Source organism: Pagrus major, chromosome 12, assembly GCF_040436345.1.
Source record: "Pagrus major chromosome 12, Pma_NU_1.0".
NCBI classification, from domain to species: Eukaryota; Metazoa; Chordata; class Actinopteri; order Spariformes; family Sparidae; genus Pagrus; species Pagrus major.
Genome location: NC_133226.1, coordinates 6,848,853 through 6,867,330, shown reverse-complemented (window position 1 = coordinate 6,867,330; position 18,478 = coordinate 6,848,853). Strand labels below are relative to the sequence as shown.

General features: G+C 40.6%; 1 protein-coding gene across 1 annotated transcript in view; it reads right to left on the bottom strand.

The window, feature by feature from the left end:
* whrna (whirlin a) overlaps window positions 1-13,165 on the bottom strand; it is a 164,874-nt gene extending 151,709 nt beyond the window's left edge. The window contains exon 1 of the mRNA XM_073478688.1: window positions 11,623-13,165. Coding sequence (XP_073334789.1) covers window positions 11,623-12,351 — 729 coding nt within the window. The 5' untranslated portion in view covers window positions 12,352-13,165. The remainder of the gene's footprint in view (window positions 1-11,622) is intronic.
* Between the last annotated feature and the right edge of the window lie 5,313 nt (window positions 13,166-18,478).

Sequence of the window (18,478 nt, the reverse complement as noted above, 5' to 3'; positions counted from 1 at the left end):
TAATCAGAGTTCTTCAGCTGGTCCAAAAATTCCATCTGCTTTGCACCCTTATAGGCTGTTGTTGTCCAAATAGGATAATCAGCATTTTAACAGTCCCATCTTACAGTTCACTAAGATGCAGGGTTTGATTTTGTTATAGTGCCAAAGCAGCACTAGTCAATAACAGAGGTTAATGGGGAGGAGATGTTTGGTGGGGTTTAATAATTAAATTAGACTTTTAATAAGACTTTTCCAAAAAAAAACACTTCACGTTACAGTCACTGACTTCAGCCATATAAACCATACAGAACAAACAAATATTGAAATATACTGAAAAATATAGTGCAAAATATTAAAAATACATTTTCATACAGGGAAGAAGTCCACATATATTTGACATGCATGCCAATATATTGGCATTTTGCTTCAAGAATTACAAAATTACAAAATATAAGTGATAGACATCAGCAATACATACTGATATTGTATGTATTTTTAAATCTATTGGTTCACAGAGTACAGCTTTTGCACACCTGAGGATCGACAGGTTCGTAGGAGAAGATGGGCCGACAAAATCGTGATAACAGGTTATCCAACCTGATGAAAGTCTGAGTACTGAAATGTTCTTGTCATTAAAACTTATTTGCAAGTTTAAGTGGACAGTGTGCGGGAGTTTTTTTCCTAAATCTATTGGTTACAATGTATTACTAGATTATATATATACAGACTATATCATGATATTGTATATTCAACAGGGCTCCAGACTAACTTTTCACAGTGGTTGTATTGATGCACCCTACTTCTTCATTTAGGTGCACCAGCCCATAATTTAGGTGCACCTAAGAATACATTTTAATACAATTTCTTAACACATTATGCAAATGTTTGTAAACAGGAAAAGATGCATGTGTCTTTTTTTATTTAAATAACAGCAAATGCACAAAGAAATTGCAATATTCTCAATTGTTTAAAAAATAAAATAAATGAATGACCAAACTTAAGGTGCACCAGTGTTGCACATGTGCAACCAAAGTGCAACCAAAATAGTTACACCCTGGAGCCATGTTCAATAATACATTGCAAGTACATTATTGAATATATATATATGTCAATACATACAACATGTTGTGTTAGAAAAATGTGATCTACAATAATGGAAAATATATTTTTCGTTGAATATAAGTGGAAGAACATTGTGGCCTCAGCTGTGCACTGGAGAGCTCCAAACACTGACTGACAGGTGTAAAATGTTATATATCAGCATTTGTCCAGGGGACAAATGTTGAGTGTCATTCAGAACAAACAGGAAGGAATTTGCAGTGACAACAAAAATCTAACCTTACATTCGTAGTGTCACTGAGAAAACTGTAGTAACTCTAAAGTCAGCCTTTGTGCCTGTTTAGATGGTGGTCCTGTTCTAAGAGCATTTATATTCTGAGAAAAAATACATTAGAAGAGCTAACCAGAGAAAACCAATTCATGAAAAATAAATAATATGGGAACTAATTAACAGATGAAGCTAATAAAAATTCCAACTGACTATGTACTGCACTGAAATTAAATGAACTTAACAGATGAATACAATGCAAAGTCCTCAAATTATCCAGCCAAATACAATGAATAGCTGGCACTGGAAACTGAAAACTTTGTTGTTGCTGAGGTAATTATTTTACAAACTGACACTCTGAGGCAAAAACTGATTCATGTTTGAAGCATTCGCAGCACTGAAAATCGTTTGTCATTAATACTGCCAGTGTTTAAAAAACCTAAATATAATAAATAAACTCTGTGTGGCTGAAGCAACAAATGCTAGGATTAACAAAAAAAAGGTTAGTTACATAACTCCACAAATCGTTTCAACGAGAAACACTTGAGAGCCAAAGGTCCCTTCATTTCATCATGAATGCAGACTGTTCCTGCAGCTTATACACTTCAATGAAATGTACTGCTACACAGAGGTGACATTCTCTATCTACGGTAGTTTCATATAAATCAGAGCAAAGCAAGCACACCATGACTTGTATACACATAAATTATTTCTATGAGCATATTCACCAATAAATGAGCATCTTGTGATATAAATTGCCATCTGAAACCCCCAGGAAGTGTTTATGTAACCAATGGGCTTTCAGAGATAAATAAATAAATAAGTGTAATAAATAAAGCCATGGAAGAAAGAGGCCAAAAAACAAGTTATCAACTTTTTTTGTCTGTTCAGAAAGCTTTTTTTTTTTTTTTTTTTTAATCATCAGGGTTTGTAAAGCAAAATTTGACTTTCTTCACAATCGGTGACATAACAGTAGGACACTGGCCAGAAGACGGCAAATCCTCCACTCTTTGCCACTTCTCAAGGGTTAAGTGTTGTGCTCGAGGGCATGTCAGCAGTAGTTGTACAGAGTTGGGAATAAGAAGAAGAGAAATAATTCACCTTAGTTTTAAATTCACCAGCATGACATTTGTGCTGCTCCCTGTATGCGGAGTTGTCGAACCTCCAGGGCGGCTTTAGGCAACAATCAGCCCCAGGTTTACACAGAGATGCACTCCGAACCTCTTTGGTGACTTGGTAGACGAATCTGCTGCTCAGTATTATTAGATACAGCAACACAAGTATGCATACACAAGCCCAGAGGCCAGGCCTAAAGGCACTGAACCTCATTTATTCCAGGGCGCTGTCCGCAGTGCTAAATCAGCTAACCAGTAAGTGTGTCTTCACACTACCAAGACACTCCACATGCTGAGGCAACCACACAGCAAGTGGTCTGAGATGTAACCACTGCTGGGCTGACAGAAGCAGAGCCAGTTCAACATCATACCATTTAAATTTCAAATTTTATTTATTTGACATTTTTCAGTAGACTACCATGCTGGCCCGAATATAAGACAACCCTGAATTTAAGACTTTTTAATGAGCAATTGACTATGATGATATTTTAAATATGTATGCAAATCCATCTTCTTTAAAAATGTTACATTCAGTTGGCCGCGCTGCACTGTGATTTGGGTGTTCGCACACATCAGTTCAGCTTGTATGAGAAAGATAATCTGTCTTCCTTTTACAAGTGCAGAATGGAACATTGATACATTTTTCTTTATAAGGCCATTTTGCACAAACTGCCTCCTGATTTGCGTTCTCCACTGACTCCCAAACCTGTGAGCATCTGCAAGCGTCGGTCATGTGGACAAATTATGTACGTCATTCCTGGAACCCACACTGTCTTTGGTGAAAGTGCTTTGCAACCTGTGTGTGAGACACAGAGACACCTATACTTGATTATTTGATTTATTAAGTGTGGAAGATTATAAAAATAGAGTGAAGGACTATTTTACCACTGAATGCACATGTCCTGTTACTGAACACTGGTAAATTCATTGCCTTGATGTAATTTGCCATTTGTTCTTTTTTATGTGAAACTTTGTGAAATGCTGCTGTCTTGGCCAGGACGCCCCTGTAAACAAGATTTTGAATGTCAATGGGAGTATTCATGGTAACAATAAGGTTAAACAAAATAAAATAAGAATATGTGCTTTTGCAAAAAGACTTTTTGGACCAGTTTCAAACTAGTCCAACTGGGAAAATTTCCAAAAGATAATAAAAGAGAGAAGAGAAGCCTTTTCTCTTGTCAAAGTGAAACATGAAATACTTCCATTAAGGCAAGATTTAAAACCCACATTTATTTATGCGCTTATCTGGCACATACAGTACTCAGGCTTTCTCCTGTCAGGCTCTGGAATGATTTTCTCTGACTGTTTGCATTTTTCAGCTTTCTTCCTCATCATGACATTCTGTGAGATGAGGAATTCTTGGCAGCTTGACAGATGACTCAGTCCCCGCTCCGTCTGGAGACGCTCTTAACTCTTTTTCACTCATCTGGAATTTATTTCCTCGGTGGTAGCCACGTTACACGAGCCGTCACAGGCTCCCACAGGTTAAACTAGACTAACTCTAACACTTTGTCGAAAACAATATGACCCTGACTTTTTCAAACTGAATTTTCTCTGCACTCACAGTGAAAATGGCATCAAACAGGGGTAGAACACACATTGTTACGCATTAAAGGGATAGTCCAGATAGTTCACCTACAGTAGATAGAAAAGCAGACAAGAATATCATCAGAATGTTCAATGTACTGCTGTAGACAGGGGTCAGCAGCAAAAGGTTTTGTAGCAAACCTAAAAGAAGGCCCATCTAAAAACATTTAGCATCAAAGTATATTCTGCCATCAGACAGCCCTTTCCTTTGTCACTATACAGTATTTTTCAACCACAAACAACACTCCACGGGCTGATCCAGACCTTGCTGAAGATCAATGCGGCACCCAACCACCATGTAAGATAGCGCTTACTAGCTACAAATAAATGAATTGACTTACCCAACATCCACTAAATAAATCAAATTTCCTCCTCTCTCCAAAAGTTTTTCCTCTCTATACTCTGGTTCATAAAGGAATCCTCTTGTCTCATCTTTTTGTCATCATCACTCATTTTTATTTAATTGTTTTAGTTGTCTTTTTCATAAACTGCTGTCTGACCCAAACAGCTGATCTGCATTGCAAGGCATGCATAAGAAAACAGAAAGTATATGGTTCCGAAAATGGAGTGCCAAAGGAAAAGGCTGTCTGACGGTCAGGTAGAGTGCTGAAACTATTCAAAACACAGCGCTCATATTGATTGTTTTATATGGGCCTTCTTCTAAGTAGCTGAAATAAATGTTGGTGCTGACCCCGTCTACAGCAGTGCATCTCTTTGCTTCCATGCCAGAACTACTTTCTGCTTCTCCAAACTGGGGCCGACTATCATCTACTGGAGATAATGTAACCCCACTCCAAAAAACATCTATCCCTTTAACTTCTTGGAACCGTAAATAGTGAATCTGAAGTGGTGCCCTCTTTTCATCCAACCTCAGACAACCTCTGGTTCTGTGAATAACAACTCTGTCTGAAGCAAAGGCAGAAGTCTCAAGACCTTGTCATAGTGCCACAAGACCTTTTAAAGAGGAGTTGGAGTGGGTTGTTATACTGACTTTAACACCAAAGACGGCTGTTACCAAGAGCAGCTCCTCCTTTGTGGCCCTACCATCAAAATCAAATAAACTCTTTATCTGATCATCTATTGGTTTACAGCTGAGAATGATTGAGCTGTGTGTTCATGAGAAAGTGAGGATTCCGTTGCATAGGGTCCTATACTTCAAATAAATGTGGGCAAATAATGCACAGTGATAAGTGGGGATGCAAAATATGGATTTTTTTCAGCCGATATCGGTCACCAATAATTACCTGCTTCTCATGGCCGAAACTGATAAATTTCACATTTTTTAATTTTTAAAAGAAACTCCTAACCTGTGGTTTATGCACACCTGAAGGTGAGAAAGGCTGATGTAGTGAGCAAAGATGGATGATTTAATATTCCATATTGCTAATAAGACTTATTGTGTCAAAACGTTTTCCCTCCTCTCTGAAATCGAACATGTACTACATGCTGTCCATAAGTAAATGTATAAGGTATGAGAACCATCAATTTCCATACCACTGTATGCCATGAAACCAGTATACTGCTGCAACCCTACTACAAACTCTCAACAGCGAGCTCTCCGGTGCTGGTCTGAGTGTTGACATCATCGAGCAAGAAGAACTTGTGTCACAGGCACAGAATCAGCTCCAAGCTATGAATCAATTAATAGCGTCCTCAAGTTTAACGAGATTTCTATCTGCCTCCTACCATCTAATCAACACACCAACCATTAGCAGTCTGCAGTGCTGCTCCAGGCCTCTCAGCTCCCATTTCTCTGACTTGTGGCCAAGTCTTTGCATGTCAATGTGCCTGGCAGTGGCCCAGGTGTCGACCCAGTGAATTTAGACCGCCCAAGTAGTCTTCTTTTTTATGCCCTCTCTCTCCGGTGCCTTTGCAGGCCAGTCATAGCATAAACTAGACCAAGGTTTTTCTTGAAATGACTGTAGACAGGGTTCAAAACAAAATAAGACGGTAAAACATGTCAACCCACAAGGTCGGCCCCAGATATCTTGTCTTATGTCCTCCTCTTTTTCTCTCTAGGTGTCTCCCTTTGTTTCTCCTCACAGCCTCCTTGGACTTGAGACCAATCAAAGTGAAGAGTCAGAGAGACAGCCTGTCTGTGGCTGACATCGGTACAAGACTGCTTGTCTTAAAGTTGTTGTGGGTCTGGCTCCAAAACAAAACGATTTATGTCTCTAATCCTACACTGTCCCATCTCCAGACTGTCCAACATACCACAGAGAAGATGATAAAGAAAAGTCTAAACGCTGACTGGGGAACTAACCTTGGCAGTGACTCTAGGGACTGGGGCCAAGGCAGGCTCTTAGGATGAGGAGAGAGTCAGAGTCAGAAAGAAATACAGCTGTAAGCCCTTGACGCGTCCCCTGGGCCAAACAACAATCTACTGCTTTCAGAGACCATCCCTGAACTCATCAGGCAACACAGGTTTGCTAAAGTGGAGCGGATTAAGCCTAAGTAGAGGTATACAGCCAGGAGAAAACAGTGTGAATGAGTAATGTGCTGGAAACAAAATAAGCTGCAAAGACTTATTTAAAGCCAACCTTGTTGTTTGTGTGGAATTACTGATTTGTTATTTGTAAAAGTAACATTGTGGCTGAGCAAATGAGCAATACTGTAACTGACATGAAATATTGGTGGGTTTTATAGTTTGCTCTTTAAAAGCTGCATTAATCCGTCTTTTGGGTAATAAAGTCCAAAAATAGCTGAAGACACACAGCTCTGATAAATTATGATCACATGAAGACTTTATAGCTGGCTTATTTGCTAAAAAAAATTGCCTATTTACACATCCAGCTGTGACGGATAAAGATTATAAATCATTTGGAGTCACGTTTCTGTCCATGATTCCATCCAGATGTTCCATTTTCTTCCAAATCTAGTCTCTAACTTTGTCTGTCATTTGGTGCTGCGAGGTACGGTACAATGGGTTTATCAGAGCTTGTTTGCTGAAAACAGCTGCCTGCTGCTGCTGGAAACACGGTTGATGAGAGCAGTGAGACCGATCCAATCAAAGCAGCAGAGTCGGGTGATCTCTCTTTGGGTTCATCACTACGACCACTTTCACGGTACACACAGTCATTTGATTCAACGTTTATGTAAAATACTGATGAGTGGAGCCTCGAATTTAGATACACTGTGGGAGCAGAGTTCAGCTTGGGGTGAGGAGGCTGGATCAGATGTGATTGCTGTCACAAGTGGATTCATCAAGAGCGTCCAGACAGCAGCTTATTCATAGGTGACATTTCATCCATCAAATGTGCCAGAGGCTGAAATGCACTGAGCTGTTTTCAGACTTGGCTGGTAGCTTATGATAGAGGTCATCCGATAGTGGGTTTTTAATAACGAATGTAATAAGGAAAGTTTGGAGCAGGAAAAAGCCAAAATCTGGTTAATCAGCTGATATCACTTGATCAGAAACTGGATAACTGCTGAACTGCCAACATAAAGTAACTAGCTAAATAAATAAATAAATAAATCACCAAACATCAAACTCAAAGTAATTCAATCAAACCATGCTTGCTAGTAAAAACAGACACAGCATGCTTTCAGCAGAGCAGTTATATTTAGTCTTATGCATTAATAATACCATTATATAACCAAAAACTTTATCATACTCATCATTTACAAATAAAGCTGTCTTATTTTAAAGGTATGGAAGGCAATTCTGGAGAAAGATAGTTGATTGTTGAGTCTCATTCCCAGGTCGTCAAATACTGGCACTTTGGGTCAGAATTTTGGGCCAAAAACAGACCCAAGCTTACATATTTGAAGACCTGGGAATGACAATCAACATTCATCTATCTTTCTCCAGAACTGCCTTCCCTACCTTTTAGTTAACTTTCAAATTCAGTATAAATTATCTCAGGTACACAGTGACATTAACTTGACTTAGTGTAGCCATATTATCATATTATTGGCAAGTATTGGCCTATCACAGATATATTATTATCAGAGTATATGTTGTCCGATATGTGCCAATATGAAAACTTTTTTCATAAGAAAATGATTCTTGGGGTAATTCATAATTATTAAATTCCCACTGAAGTTGACTGGTGTTTTAGTGCACTGGTGCAATTTAAAGTTCATTGTTACTGTTAGTGTGTTTAACCACATTTAAAGGATCATTGCAAAAAATATGTAGTTATATTCTGTGCATGTAAAATTATCGGCCAATTTTTATTTATACCCCAATATCAGTATCCACATCGGCCTAAAAATTACAATATCGGTTGGGCTCTAGTATTTCCCTGTGTGACCGCTGGAGAGTGCACAGCCATTGGCCACTATTGGAGCTAAATTCTGCCAAAACTGATAGTTTGTGAAACTTTGTATCTGCGCTGATAATCTGCCAACACAGATTATTCGATCAACCTCCAAGTGATAATATGGCTGTTGAACTGTGATAGGATGACTTTACTAAAAAAGGTATAATGAATTAAGTTTAAAGAATTAAAGTTACTGAAGAAATTAAACACACTCACAATCTACATACTCATCAGTTAACCATTGAGAAGTATATGTTTTTTCACTGTGTTGTTATTTGTTGTCTAAGGACTAATTAATAGTGGGTCAGTCATTGATTAAATTCAGTATTTAGGCCATTCAAACAAGGAGTAAGTGCTTTTAGAATCAACCAGCAGTATGTCTAAAACTCCCTTAAGGGAAAAGGGTTGCATAACACTGTGGAAATCGAATATCTGTAAACCTCTTCCTTAAATGTAGCCAAACTTCTCGCACTATAGACAGTATCACATATTCTGTTTTTCTCTGAGGGTATATGATGCTCAGATTGATTACTGAACACTCAAGGCCAAGATGCAGTGATGTCATGTGGTATCTTCACCAGAATATTAAACACAATCTCTAGGGTTCGTACAATGTTTGGTTGCACAACAAGAGCATCATTTCAGGATGAACTCAGTAGTTGGAGGAGTTTAAAAGGTTAAAATGATTACAGTTCTAAAAGCCTGTAATAACATTTAGCCTAAACCGAGAAGGCATAAAAATAACTGAACTCAAGCATTAATGACCTCCAGGGGGATTTTATCTGAGACAAGGCTTCTCTCGTGTTGGCTGGGTGCCTGCCCTGTCAGCCTAATAACAGCCGAGCAGCAGAGGCAGCAGCACAACTAGTAGTAGTCATAGCATAGTATCATACCATAGTCATTATGGATGGCTTCATAGTACAATGAGTAGCAGAACTGTCATGACAAAAGAATTCACTGACAATGACAAAAATAGAGGAATACTACCAACAGATTCACATCCTTGGATTTATTCCCTCTTAGTCTCAAAACCGACACAACTACTCCCACAAGAAATGGCCTGTGCTCTCTGAGAAGGAACCTCGATAGCAAAACTCTCCAACAGTTCATACAGTAACAACGATCAATAGTGTTCACTCTTCAGATGAGAGACATCTTTAAATATGGAGAGAATTGATTGGAAAAACATGGTTAATGCTGTCATTAGTATTCTATCCGCCGCAGTTTGAGATCACGTTCAATATGAGCTGCAGAGACATTCTGCTGCAGACTTTTGGAAGAATTCAGGCTGAGGAGCAGATTTACAGGAACTATTAACACAACAATTAGGCCAATGGTCTCATTATTCTAACATGCAGAGCTGCAACAATTAATCGATCAATCATTTAGCTGTCAACCATTAAATTAATCTGCAACTATTTTGATAATCGATTAATCTCTGATTCAAACTTCTTAAATGTGAGTATTTTCCTTACACTATGACAGTAAACTGAATATCTCTTGGTTGTGGCCAAAACAAGAGGACGTCATCTTGGGAAACATTGATTGACATTTTTCACCATTTTCTGGCATTTTAAAGACCAAACAACTAATCAATTAATTGAAAAATTAATCTGAGATTATGTCACTTCCTCAGAGACACTTTGGAAATAAGAATAGTCTTTGAACCCACAAAATATAACAGAATAAATCGAGAAAATGACTATAAAATTATGAAAATGCATTTATCTAAAAGATGAAATCGACTTTGGGCCTGAACCATAAAGGTAAACCAGAGGATCTGTGTTACGGGACAGGAGATCATATGTATTTTAGCTACCTATAAATGTATCAGGGACCTAAAATGTAGTCAAAAACATATAGGCAAAATCAGGGATAACATGTTCTCATATCCTCGCATTATCTAAAAGCCTGTAGGTGCAGCATTTTGGATTAAGTGAATGTTGGGGGCTTGCATTGTGGCTGAGTCCTACATAAAGTGAATTACTAAAGTCCACACAAGATGAGATAAAAGCCCGGACGACTTTTTCTAGTTCAGTGAAGGTTAGAAAGGACTTAATTTGAGCTCTAATCCGTGGCTGTCATGTTGGAGGGAACAAACTGGTGACCTTTCAAACTACAGACATACAATCACTATTTTAAAAAAGCAGCTTATAGATATCTGCTACTTTCTTTAGGGCTATTTCTCTTACAGGCAGAGTACTGTTCCCTTTTTTTACTGATAACTCTTCTATCAGTGTAAGTGCAGGATAGTGCTGCCTGTAGATGGAAATCAAAGTAGTGAACACTCTTTTACCTTTATTTGTCAAATCGAAAGTCTCATTGAGATTAAACTCAGATGTTCAAGAGAGACCTGGCAAGAGGGTATCATAACACTGCTAGAAGAATAAATACACTAATACAATAATATCCAATTAGATGTTTTAATACATGAGTTTCTAAAACAGCTAAAATAAACCTAAATTAATTTTAAAAAAAGGGGTAAAACCATCAAACATGATTTTTTCAGATGCTTTAAAACTGATTTGAACCCTGTTAAAGAGCTATGAATCACTGTTATCAGTAAACAGCGTGGGCAAATAGGTGTGAATGAGTGCAATCACAAAATCAATCAGAAACAAGAGGCGTTAAAAAGGGACAGAAGCTGTTCAGTGAAAGAGAGGGAAACACTATGGTGAAGTTTCAGCACCATGGACAGCTCATTAGGCTCATAAAACCAAGGACCTCACATCTCATCCTCCTAAATCAATCCACCTTGAACACAAATCAGACATGCTCTTTTATCACCTCATTTGCTAATACGCTTACTTTACCCTTGGTGGCATTAACAATGATGCACAGGACTAAAGTAGGCCCAGTCTGTATTCTTAGTTTATAGCTTCAGAGCACAGGGGCCCACCTCCAGCTCCTCCACACAAACACACACACACCACTCTATGGTTACCAGCTGCTGTGAAGGTGTCTTGTTACAGGCATGCTTCCTAGAAGTAGTAGTCAGTGTTTCAGTGTACATTATACTGCTGCTGCAACACGCTGCTTGCTGATAGGACAATTAGACAAAACTGCTTCCAGCAAAAACCTAAATTCATTCCTATCAATAAATGGGGCTTGTTCGCTTCAAGAGGTCAAATTTTGGACACAGAGGCCAGAGACATAATTCACATGAGGCAGGAGCTTATTATACACAGTGGGTGCAGGTTTATAGGACGAGGCCAGAGCTATTAGTTCCCATGACTGTGACATCCAAGTCCACTGAACTCTTTATTCATAGCCTCAAAGGGTGAATGTGCACTCTGATAAAGCCGTGTGTGTGCAGGTTTGGCGTAGTAAATAAAAAAGACAAACGTACCTTCACTGCTTCAGCATGAGTGACTTTGTCGAACACTTTGTCGTTCACTTTCATGATCTGGTCACCGATCCGGAGACCCTGTTTCTCCGCCAGACTCCCCGGCTCCACCAGGGACACGTAGATGCCGACCCCGTGCTCCGAGCCGCCGCGGATGCTGAAGCCCAGGCCCTCGTTGCTCTTGTGCCGCTTCATGGTGACCTGCCGCATCTCGCCCGGAGGCTCGTGGACGAAGTTTGCCCCGAGCAGCGGCACCAGGGAAGCTGTCCCGTCGCTGCTGGTGCTGAAGCTGTCCGGCGAGCCCCGCAAAGCCACCTGGAAGTCGGGCTTGTTGTCGGACGAGAAGTGCCCGGCGGGGGTCGGGCTGGCGCTGGGGGGTTCTGCGTTGCCGTTGCTTGCAACTAAATCCGACTTTAAGTAGAGGCCCTCCGAGGTGTACTGCTCGAAGAGCAGCTGGTCAGAGCGCGGGATGACCAGTCGCAGCATGGGCAGAAGTTGGCGCTTGCTGGGCGCGTTGAGGATGACGTTGAGGGTCTGCACCAGGTCGTACACGTTGCGTTTGGAGTGGTACACGTTGAGGCAGTGGATGAACTGCTCCCTCTCGAAGTCGTTGAGCAGGAGGTTGAGCGCGTTGTGCAGCTTCCTCACGTTGGCCGACAGCGTCCGTGCGCTGGAGGCCACCGAGTTGGCCGATGAGCTGAGCGACATGCGCTCCAGGTCGGTGCTGCTCATCCTGGCGGTGTGACCGGGACACGGCGCCACACTGGTGCGGGTTAGAGAGCTGGCATGACAGGCTGGGGGCACGGGATGAGACCGGCGCGCGGCATCACGACCGCTGGAGGACGTGCACCCCGGTTATATCCATGCTGTCTGTCTGACAGATGATCCACTTATTGCTCGCAGTTTGCCGGATAGAGCGATGAAAGGGGCAACTTCAACAGGCAATTAAGCCCAACTAATTCAATTTCACAGCTGACACAAATTAATTAGCACTTACCATAATTTCAATATCAGTAATTGGATTCTGCAAACTTCACGTGCGAAACGGTGCGTCAGGACTGGACGTGCAACAGCCTCGCGGAGAGCTCGTCCCGCTCCGCCAGAGAGCTTATTAGCTAAGGACCTCAGCCTGCGTGTCATTAGCTGCGGTCTTATTTTCCAGGAGGTCAGGTGGCTGCCGAGCCTCCGCTTCTCTGGTGTCCGCCTCACCGCCAAAACAGCTCCAGAGGGCGGAAAGAAACAACGCAGGAACTTAAAGCGACTTAGTCCAGTGTTGAGCAGGCACCTCAGAAAGAAACGTTATTTCCTCAACGAAGAAAAAGAAAATAAAAAGTTGTTTTCGTGCTCCTGCTCAGCGTCCCGGTGAGTTCACTCTATCCCGCTCCGGGGCTCGGTTTCACTTCCAAACGACGTCAAGTTCAAAGAATAATTATCCAGCAGTGTAACACGGACCGAGCGACGTGTAGTCCAGCCGTGTGTTTGTTCTTGTTCTCCTCCTCCGTCCGGTTTCAGTGTTGAGGTGACCCGCTGCTCGGTGTCTCCGCTTTCCAGACGTTACTACAGCGACAGAGTGGAGACTGGCGGCTCTCTCGCCTCCGACCGTCCTCCGTCAGAATATGACGCAGCGGCGGGCAGCCAATGCGCTGCTTCGGACCCCCCCTCCCCCAGAGCCCGCGGTTTCCCCGAGCTCAGGGCACTTCCGCCACCAGGACTTCAATTAGAGTAGCTGTCACCTGCTGCTGGCTGAGCAGCTTCGACTTTGTTTTCGGTTGTTTAATGTCTTTAAATGAGTACATTAAAGCCCAAACATGTTCTGTAAAAGCAAAAGATGACAAGTGTTTTTCTTTTTCTTGCCCTAAAAATACCTTGTTTAATCATTTTTAATAATTTTCCACTACTGCCATTCAGTGTTAACAAATGTCTCGAAACTGTTTTGTTTTGTGACACTTTACAGAGAATATTTTTGGAGGGTTTTTCTCCACATTGGCTGTTAGAGTGCACACTTTTATTCTGTGGAATAAAAGTGTGCACTCTATCAGAGAAAATGTACACAGAATCACTGCCAATTGACCTCTGTGGCAGCAGACATTTTGATTTATCATAACAGGAAAAGCACAGCTGTTACAAATGACGTCAACAATGGCTCTATTGTGTTCCTGTAGGTCATGACCTCAATACCAGAACCCTGAAACTGAAGTAGAAAAAGTGAATTCACCCATTATCATATTTACACCTGAGACTTTCTGTCAAAACAACTTCAGTGAAAAAGGCTTGTTTTCCCCCAAAAGACCAAAGTGTTTAAATTTAATACAATAGACCATTTTCACGGCTGACATTTTTGACTTGTCAAGGCTTAGAAACGCACAGGTGCGCCCAATGACGTGAACAGTGGCTCCATTCTATTAAGTGTCCCAGTAAGCCATGTCACTGAGTGAGCACACAATACCAGGGCCTTGAACGAGATCACCTTGATAGAGTGCAGCCATTATTAATGTTCTAAATCCCACCTGTGCTTTTCCTGCTTTGACAAGTCAAAATGTCTGCCATGAAAAGGGTCTATGTAGTCTATGAAGATGCAAAACAGATCATTCCCGTCAGAACAACTTTCAAAGCTTATCTGTTTGTGTTGGGTGGGAAGGCTGGTAAATGTGTTTAAATGTGTATATATACATCATTTTGACAATGAAACGGATCTCTGATTAAAATTTAGATCAGAGATTGTGCTGGTTACTCACTGGGACAGCTTATTAACAGCCAACAACACAAGTGGCACTGCTGAGTTACAGTACTATATATTACAAACCATTTTATTATGATAATAGCTTTCAAGGACATCCAGTCTTCCTTTAGCAGGCATAATGTGTGTGGGCCTTACAGTCATCTGATGGTCACAGTTAACCTCTCCAAGTAGAAGAATAAATGTTGGCATTGTATGTTTGTGCAAATCATGGATTTGTTGCAACTTTAAGTTTCTTTGCATTTCAATTTTCAGTTGCTGTCACAACGCTGTGCTTATGGTCTGGTTAGGTTTTGAAACTGGTTAGGTTAGGAGAAGATCATGTTCTCCCTCAAAATGTGGTTGCCGCAAACATGGTAGGAAAATGTCCTGATGTCTCCTTAAAAATACCTTGTTTTGTTTCAGCTAGATGCTCAAGAATGTCCTGGTTTTGTGGGTTGAAACAGGAGAAGTTGGTCAAAGTGGGCTCGAAAAGTTGTCTCCCGTTTGGCAACCATCTTACCTCCATCGTCTCATTCTTCTCCTGATAAGAAAGTCAGCTCATATACATGAATCTGAAGGTAATATGATACAATAATATGAATCCTTTTTGGTGATAAATTATTTCATGGCTATTCTTGCAATCTTAAATCCCACAAAATTAAAAGTGCAGCATTAAATGCCATATTTAATTCAGTACATCTGTCCCTGATGTTTTATATTACCCTGATAATTCTTTTCTTTCTCTAACAGATATTGATCTCTGTCTGCTGGAATCCCTGATCCATGAGTTGACCTGTAACTAAAAGGAGCAAAGTTGAGTTGAACTCAGTTGATCGAGCACAAGTGCAAAATGGTAACAGTACCAACTGCAAATGAAGCCCGTGTTGACCAGTGGCACTGTGCAGTTTTGGCCGAGTTTCCTTGCAGAGCCTTCTTTAAAATCTGCAGCTGATGAGAGCCAAATATTACTTCTGCTTTATTAACCACTAACTGAAGCGTTTGAAAAGCTGACCTGGGCAAACTGAGGACTGTCTCAGAAAAGGAATCATTGTGCCATTTTAATTTGAAATTGTGACCAAGTGTGCGCTGGCTGATAGAATTACTAACGTGAAAGTAATTAGCGAGGTTGAAAATGGGCCGATTGACTTGGAAAATTAAAATGGTCGTTGAAAATGAATCAATAAGACGGAGAATGCACTGAATATCAGAGGAGCAAATGAGGTTGAAGTAGAGCTGACTGAAATCACAGATGAAGTCAGCACTATGCTTCTGAGTGACACAGCAGAACTGACAGCAAAGCAACGACCCCGGCTACCAAGATAAAAGCAAGAGCATCTGATAGTGTATGCATGGTTTCGCAGGACGAGGTTTATCAGTTAATTATTTCCTTCGTCAAGTCTTTATTTTCAATCTTCATCCTCTAAACCAGCTCTGCGATTTCAGTTAATGGGAAAAAGGTTTGATATCAAAGTTTGTGGCAGCAACTACTCATTGGATGGATCACTTTGGCTGTAAAATATCATTAAGATTTTGGAAAAATGCACAGAAGTTAACATAGCCAAATTGCTTGTCTTGTCCAACCAAAAGTTCAATTCAATATTCATTTTAAAATGATATGAATCAAAGAAAAGCAGCAAATGCTCAAATTTGAGAGGCTAGGACTGATTAGCAAAGTTCTGGATTTGTTAATTGATTTTTTTGACGATTGACTAATCAACAAATGGTGGTAAGACTAACAAATATACACTCCCTGATTTCGTACAGGCTCCAATAGCACCCAAAAATCTCCCAAAAGTTCTCCCTGCCAACAGTCAATATTTTAATCTCTCCTGTGAACTGTGCTTCCAACTTCGTGTCAACAGTTTGTGTTTGTCCCTTTCTAGCTTTAACATAACCGCATCTCCATGCACAAAGCCAGGTCCATAAAGTAATGGACTTGACTGTCCAGCCCAGAATAGTGACCTCAGCATCATCCAACAAGTTTTGCAAAAAAATGACAAAGAGCTGTTTCTTAACTGAATAAGGACTAAGATGAAGAAGATCAATTAGCCACAACAACAATAGCAAAGAGTGCACTCTATGTGGAGATTGTGGGAGCAGCAGCAATTTATGGGCACTGAATGCCCCATGATTACCATAATTTGTGTCCAGGAGAGTCCAAAGAGCAAATCAAAACAAATATACTGACATCAAATTTGCTATCTCACAAAACACAGCTTTGTTCAACTTGATAATGATAGGGAAACTACACACAAGGCATGACAACCGGGGGTCATGTAATCTATAGGAAGGTGGAGGAAAAATAGTTTTGAGTCTCAGTGTTAAAAATAAATGCCTCATCTGATACCACAAACCAGAACAAATCCATGACAGAGGTTGGCGGTGGAGGGCCAGCAGGGTCAGCCAGGCTGAAATTACCTGCCTGGCTGAAAAGTGTTTTTGGCCAGTAATACTGTCTAGTTGAAATGACATGCGGTGGCCAATAATAACATGTTTTGAATTACAATTTTTAGAGTGACAAACAGTAAAAAGTGAATATGAAGCTGGTTTTCACAGTGCAATTAAGATGACACTGAACATCTGGAAAATTTTAGGGTGTGTGACAAAAATGACATCAGTTTGTCTGCGTTCAGTTTAGTCTTAATTTGTTCCAATGGCTCTTTTTACAGCTGTTGGTATCGACGGTCGATATGTGGTGAGAGTTAAAGCCCATCACGGTTCACGGTTAATGACAATTTAATGCATTTAACACTGTATTTAAAGGACTAGTGTGTAGGATTTAGTGGCATCTCGCAGTGAGGCTACAAAGCGCAACCAACTGAATACCCCTCACCCCTCTCTTTCCAAGCCTGGCAGAGAAACTACAGTTGCTTTTAGGTAACATAAAAACATGAAAGGCCCTCTCCAGAGTCAGTGTTTGGTTTGTCCATTCTGGGCTACTGTAGAAATATGGCGGTACAACATGGTGTATTGGTTGACATACGACTGTCTGATGATGATGGTGCTGCCAATGACCTTCACTATAAACAGGCATGTGTACAAGGAAAGGAGGGAATGCAGGGGAGGAAGAAGAAGAAGAAGTAGAAGAAGAAGAAGAAGATATCTTTATTGAGCACTGAGGTTGCGTTCAGCTCCACCAGTGAATGAAAATGTTGATAAAGCAAATATTTAGGTTTTTTTTTATCTGTGTGACTGAGTTGGGTTAAAAAGAGACTGTGTGTATGTGTGTGCATTTGGTTGAATGTGTGTGTTTGAAGTTGATCGATGACAGTAATTAGAGGGGTTCACCAGTGGGAAACATTGAGAAGCCAAACAGTATTATCATGGACAGAGACGCTGCACAACAAGCGTGTTGTCAGAGCAGCGGAGAAGAGGAAGTCACTGTGTGAGAAAGAAAGTGGAAAGTGGAAAGGAGGAAAGGAGAGGCAATGAACACATTGACTTCTTCAAGAACACCCGCAGAGCTAATGATTTTAGCTATTATCATGGTTTTCAATTTTGACTGCAAAGGCTCTTAGCTGAACAGCCAGCGCCACAATCCTGATGCCGGGATCTCTCATGGTGATGGAACAATTGATGTGTTAATGAAGAGATGACTGCTGTGAGAAGAACTACTGCCTTATGATAACAGCTCTGTGTGTGACTGTGTGCATGTACAGACTGAAATGCAGCTGTGCTGTAAGCCTATGACTCTTCATGTTAGCTGATCAGTATGACCAGGGCACTTTGCCTCAGGAGAAGATTTCCCAAACAAAAAGGCTACCTACTCACAATTAAATTACCACATTTCATGGTTAACTGTAATCAGTTTGAGGGCTTAACAAGGCTTAAATATTTCACTTAATAGGCTTAACTCCGTATGACTAAAAGCTTAACAGAATCATCAGTTTTCATCAAATGGAAGATAAATGTGATTGAAACAGGTGGCCGTTTAAACAAAAGCCAACTGTGCTTAAAGTTGCATTGATCTAGATTTTGTGACATATAGTATATTAAGATGGACGATGCGTCTACAGTTCCTCTTACTTTCAAAAAGTGAAGCCAGAATATGCCAGATACAAACCCTGCCGTTTTGATCTGCTGACATCATCTGGACTCAATGTCAGTGCAGTAGGGATCGGGTGGTGGAGCTGAGTTATG